This window comes from Emiliania huxleyi (genome assembly GCF_000372725.1).
Source record: "Emiliania huxleyi CCMP1516 unplaced genomic scaffold EMIHUscaffold_7909, whole genome shotgun sequence".
Lineage (NCBI taxonomy): Eukaryota > Haptophyta > Isochrysidales > Noelaerhabdaceae > Emiliania > Emiliania huxleyi.
In genome coordinates, this window is record NW_005196089.1 from 1 (window position 1) to 1,303 (window position 1,303).

Consider the following 1,303-nt stretch of genomic DNA (forward strand, 5'->3'; position numbering starts at 1 on the left):
AAGCCGTCGACCACACCGACTACGGCACAGCCTCTGGCAGCGCCCGGGCTTCGCCCAGCACCACTCGCAACAGCTCTCGCGCGCCGCCGTCTGTCTGTGACGATGCGCAAAACATCAACAACGCTGCTCGCAACATGCGTGTCGCGCACTCATTCATGACTGGTCTCAATGTCCCACCGCCCTGCGCGCGGGCCTTCTAGGCCCGCGGGTAGTCTCCCCCCATCCCCAGGGCCTCCAGGGCTCGCACCTCAACCTCTCTCACAGACCAGCGCACAGCGGTCAGCGCCATAAGGAGGTATTTTCTTCTCAATAACAAGGCTGACAGAGTTCGACACCGAGCAGCTGGCTCCGCGAGACCGAGGCCCCTCGAGGTTCACAGCGGGTCGGCTGGGCCCCCCCCCCATACCACTCTCACAGCACAAAGAAAAACGACGCAATGAGCAGTCGAACCGTATGGCAAGGCCAAGCTGCTCGACTTGAGGGGACGAGGCCAGCATTAGCAGTAGTGTCGCTAGCTAGCGGTGGGATATGCACGCGCCAACGCCCGTCCAGGACGGACGGAGGCGTTAGGACAACGCAACCCTAACCCGTAGCCAAATTGGCACTCGGGCGTGTGCGCGCGTAGACACTACTCCTTGCTGTGTGTCCCTACGGCATATTAAGATGCCGATAAATGCCTCAAGAGCCGAGTGTGGGCCGGAAAGCCCAGCACTCTCTCGCCAGGAAGCATCGCAACACAAAGAGCTACTCGGGTCGGAGCGTAGCGGAGTGGGCCCCGAGTTTGAAAAGGGTTGCGTCCTAGCCTCCAACAAAGCCTCCCCGGCCCCGGAGGGATGCTCAACCGCTCCACGCCACGCCGCTTGCGGCGGTCCGCTTCCCAGCTCCGCGGTTCAAATTCTTCGCGATGGCGTCCGCGGCAAAGCTCGCTGAGCTTGCGCTCCACACCGCAGAGCAGTCGGAGGAGGAGCTGCTGCTCTCACAGGAGCGGCTAGATGACATGCGCATATCGCGCGGCGCGTACGTTGAGGTACGCGCTGTAAGCGACGCAGGCATCTCGCCGCCGGCCGGCTCACCCTCTGGCAGCGCGTCTCCATCGTCGTCGTCGCCGACGGGTCCGGCGACGGCCGCGGCGACTGGCGGCGCCGAGGATCGCGGCGCTCTCGTTTTACGCGTCGGCTCTGCGGCGCCCGGCAAGGGCTCCCAGGGCGTCTCGCTCCTCGCGGCAACGGCGTCGCTCTTTGGCCTCTCTTCGCGGCAGAGTGTCGAGGTCATTGTGGTGCCGGCGGCGGCGGCGGAGCTCGAG

The 1,303-nt window shown here is 64.7% G+C and overlaps 1 protein-coding gene across 1 annotated transcript; it reads left to right on the plus strand.

Annotated features, from left to right (window-relative positions):
* Window positions 1-904: 904 nt before the first annotated feature.
* Window positions 905-1,276, plus strand: EMIHUDRAFT_258607 (hypothetical protein; the record flags this gene model as incomplete). Its single annotated transcript, XM_005759795.1, has 1 exon — window positions 905-1,276. A coding segment is annotated over one exon (372 nt), but the record flags the coding sequence as incomplete, so codon positions are not given.
* Window positions 1,277-1,303: the final 27 nt, after the last annotated feature.